Source organism: Rhododendron vialii, chromosome 1a (assembly GCF_030253575.1).
Source record: "Rhododendron vialii isolate Sample 1 chromosome 1a, ASM3025357v1".
NCBI lineage: Eukaryota > Viridiplantae > Streptophyta > Magnoliopsida > Ericales > Ericaceae > Rhododendron > Rhododendron vialii.
This window is the reverse complement of record NC_080557.1, coordinates 37,191,250-37,195,505: the sequence shown is the minus strand read 5'-3', so window position 1 is coordinate 37,195,505 and position 4,256 is coordinate 37,191,250. Positions and strand designations below refer to the sequence as shown.

The 4,256-nt window shown below is 38.9% G+C and overlaps 1 protein-coding gene across 1 annotated transcript; it reads left to right on the top strand.

The window, feature by feature from the left end:
- Nucleotides 1-2,248: 2,248 nt before the first annotated feature.
- LOC131331327 (glucan endo-1,3-beta-glucosidase, acidic-like) lies at nucleotides 2,249-3,042 on the top strand. The gene is made up of 3 exons (XM_058365219.1): nucleotides 2,249-2,398; nucleotides 2,582-2,658; nucleotides 2,826-3,042. Exons 1-3 carry the CDS (start codon nucleotides 2,249-2,251, stop codon nucleotides 3,040-3,042), a joined length of 444 nt encoding a protein of 147 aa, XP_058221202.1.
- Nucleotides 3,043-4,256: the final 1,214 nt, after the last annotated feature.

The window sequence follows — 4,256 nt, the reverse complement described above, 5'->3', positions numbered from 1 at the left end:
TAACGAATAGCAACAAGAAAGAGATCATGCCCAATTTGACTCTTCGGTTGTTAGTTACCAATACCATGCCACGTGTCTGGTTTCGCGTTTTGTGACTAGTTATGGGCCACTCCCTCTCAAGTCTTGGCCTGTCCAAGGCTCAACATGATTTAATTTGGAGTCTTGTTTGGTGTCAAATGAAGACTTCTATTTTTTCATAGGAAAACAATTAATGCAGACAAAGAAACTTAAGAAAACTACAAGCAAATGGGCCACCCATTGTGGTGGCAACTAAGTCATGGAACTAAGAACATCTCCAGTAGAATAGCAAAACTAAGGCCATTCACAGTGGTATAATAAAAAGCCAATTATTTTTAAAGTTAACAACGTCGGTGCAAAAGATGGCTCACAATGGTATAATCAAACTTAGCAACATCATTAAAAGTAATCAAATTTTGGATTTTGGATAACCAAAATTAGCAACCTTTTTCAATAATCAAAATTTATGGACTTCACACCACATAAGTTAACTAGTTCTAAAATTGGTACACATGCGTGTTTCAATTGATATTTTTTTTCTTTTCTTCTTCGCCTACTCTATATCTTCTTCACTTCACCCACAAACTATTTCTCTTTATTTCATTCAAAAAGTGAAGCTCATATCTCTCGATCATTTACAATTCAATTCATCATCGCCGGATTAAGGTATTTCACTCTTCTTTCCTGTTTCTATTTGCTTTTTCCCCCAAAAAATTCATAATAAGAGGGAAGAAAGTCACCAATTTTCTCCAAAAATTAAGAGAGGAAATTGATATATTTTTGCCAAAACAAAACATGGATGGAGGGAAGTGAATGGCAGGAACCAGAGGGGGAAAGAGAGTGAAATTGTAGTGGACCCTTATTTTGGTTATGGACTAGAAGTGACCATTGTGAAGCTCAACATTTTTAAACTTAACAACCTCTTAAATGAATAATCAAAAGTTGATGTGTTAACTTTTGATTATCATTTTTTTATTATACCACTGTGGATGGCCTTAGATGATTATATAGAAGTTTTTTGTAAAAATGGGACCCACTTATAGAGTGATAAGTGGTCATTAGTTTATTGAGTGGATGATACCCCCAATTGACTAATTAGTTTTGTTGTATAAAATCAACTCAACAACTCCAACGGCATGCGAAGGATGAGAATCTACGATTCGAACCCAGAAGCTCTCCAAGCCCTCCGAGGATCCGGCATCAAGCTCATACATGATGTCCCCAACAGCGATCTCGAGGGTCTCACTAACGACAACGGTGCCACTACAAGAAAGTGGGTCCAAGACAATGTCCTGAACTATAACCCAGACGTAAAGTTCTGGATCATAGCCGTTGGGAATGAGGTCTATCCCAACAACGATGCGGCAATCAACGAAACAGATACAAATGTCTATAACGGTGGTAACAAAAGTTGCATGATTTCTAGTACAATCATCAATTGCGCAATTGATTTAGTGCAATCCGGGATGGGAAAATTGAGCTCTACGGACAAAAGTACCAGAAACAGGCATTGGAGCAGAAACTGTATTTGTTGGGCTGGCTACAGCACCTGCTTGCTTCTCATCTGGAGAAATACCATCATTTGCACGTCCATATCAACCACTGTAAAAACCTGCTTCAGCCTCCTCCTCCTCTCCCTCCTCGGCCTTTTCCTCTGCTAGCTGTGTTTTGCATCTCACTGTCACTGATATGCCATTGCGGTAACTTCCCTCCTCTCCCCATCATCATACAGTGCCCTGTCGGAAAAAAAACCCGACAGTTTCTTATCCCTCCTTTAAACATTTTCTTGTCGTCGGGAATGGTTCAACCTCTTCTTTCATTTGTGACTCCCCTCTTATGACAAACCGAACAATTGGGTTCAGTAGAAAACCGGCGGAAAAACCGATCTAAACCAATTTCATCCCTAACTAGTGACCAGCTGACGGCCAAGACTCTTTAAGTATGTGGATTCTTGACTGGAGATTTTCGAAAAGTTCATCGCAACCAATATAGTATAAGAAACTTATTCACGGCTCAGCAGAGCGTTCTTTACGGCTTCGCACGATCTTGGTCGTCCGTTTCGGCTTTGGATAGTCCAAATTTAAATGAAACTTTTCTCCGGACCCGGTCGCAATTAGCGCCGTAAACAACTAATCACAACGGATGTGAGAAAAAGATTTTCTCATCCTATAATCCGACGCTAGTTAAAAGTAGGAAGTTAAACCGTCTTTGGAAAAATAATACTAGTACGATGTATCCTTTTCAACGAATTTCTCACTTACGCCAAAAGAATGGAATTAGCTATGAGAGACTAGACAAAATTGCAAGCATATCTGTTTTGCAGGTTGATGTGGTGCGGTTATGCTATGTTGTGGCTTGTGTTCAGAATCGTTTGATGCACGTAAATCCCACACGATGCATGTGGAACATAGACAAACGGTTCTGAATCCACATATATATGTTCGGACATGTGTATCTGAAGTATTTTTCAATTTTATCCTCTGAATCTTGTCAATTGCTAATTGATTTTTGTGATCCTTTGTATGTATGACTCTAACCTATTCAGTGTCTAAATTCCCAACAGGTTTCCACTGCAACATACTCGGTGCTTGTAAGCAACCCATACCCTCCTTCTGAGGGCTCTTACGATGGCGCCTCGGGGTCATTCATGGGACCGATCATCAACTTCCTAAAGAACACCCATAACCCGCTACTCTTCAACATATCCCCTACTTCAGCCACACCGGTGATCCCCAAAACATGCCTCTACCGTACGCCCTTTTCACAGCAACAGGAGATTTCCCACAAAACGGTCAAAATTAATACAGGAACCCTTTCGATGCCATGTTGGACGCCGCCTACTCTGTTGTAGAGAAGGCGAGCGGACCCAACGTGGAAATCATGGTGTCAAAGAGCAGATGGCCGTCTACGGGCGACAATGATGCTTCCATGGAGAATGCAGGGACTTATTATAGGAACCTTATCAATCATGTGAAAGGAGGGAGTGGGACTCCCAAGAGTCTTGGGAAGGCTATTGAGACTTAGTATTTGTTTGTCATATTTGATGAGAATTAGAAGACTGGAGTAGAGAGTGAAAAGCATTTTGGGGTTTTCTCACCTAACAAGCAGCCCAAATACCAGCTTTCTTTCAACTGAGATATGTAGTTGTGAGTTATTGCCAGGCATTTACGAAGAAAATACGAGGAAAAATAAGAAATAATGTCGGGAAGGATAATTGTATTTTTATTAATGAATAATAAATTTAGGCTTCTATGTGCCTACAAAGGAAATAAGAGATGGAGATTTAATACTCCTTGCCATGTTCTTTCCTATGGAATCTTGAGATATCAAGCATTACTTTTACTACCTAATAGTAGATCTTGTTGTTTAGTATCCTCCATAAAGTTGAACTGTTCAGATTACAATGAAATTGTTTTGATTGACCACACTGAGGGGCCCAAAATGTTTTTTTCGATAAGCATATAATAAATATTTCTCTGAACATATATATGCGCTATATTTAGTAGTGACCTGGACGCCTTGTCCTATAACAAAATGTTCTTATAAATGGACGTGATTAATAATATATACTGTAGCATATATAGTGGATCGTGTTTAATTTAATTTATAATAAATCAACTGCAAACTATACATATCATTCTGTATGAAAGTTTATAGCATTTCTTATAAGTCATCATAATGTACTTTTCGCCATGTTTTGAATTTACAACTTACTAAACTCACATTACCCAAGAACGATTCTCTCTCATGACTCGAAGTTCGTTTATCTCGTGTGATGATTCCTCATGTGACGCAAAATGGAATCGAGCACGGGTTCACTTGATGATTCGAGCAATTTATTTCGTAAGTCTCGATGTATTTAACGTCCCTACAAAAAATCAAGTTCATCAGACAACTGCATTTAGTTGAACAAATCATAATTGTCACGAGGAGAGAAAGTCTGTCAGACACTGACCGTGTATTTTTCTTCAAACAAATATGATTCGAGCAATTTTTTATTGATCTCTGATCAACTTGATTTTTGGGTGTGGACGTTGAACACATCAAGACCTATTTATGAACGGTTCGGATTGTGAAATAAGATTGTGGTGACTCCCGTTTTGCATTGCATGAGAAATCATCACTTAAGAGAACTTCGACTCAGGATGTGTACCATATCCTTTTGTACAACAAAAAGTCTATCTACACAGACATTTCATGCACAGATTGTGCACAGATTTTTTTGTAGAGCCTATCAC

Coding starts and splice junctions, on each gene's coding strand:
- LOC131331327 (XM_058365219.1), top strand. CDS start 2,249: ATGTATCCTTTTCAACGAATTTCTCACTTACGCCAAAAGAATGGAATT. Junction 2,399..2,581: donor TTCAGAATCGTTTGATGCAC/GTAAATCCCACA, acceptor AATTCCCAACAG/GTTTCCACTGCAACATACTC. Junction 2,659..2,825: donor TCTTACGATGGCGCCTCGGG/GTCATTCATGGG, acceptor AAATTAATACAG/GAACCCTTTCGATGCCATGT.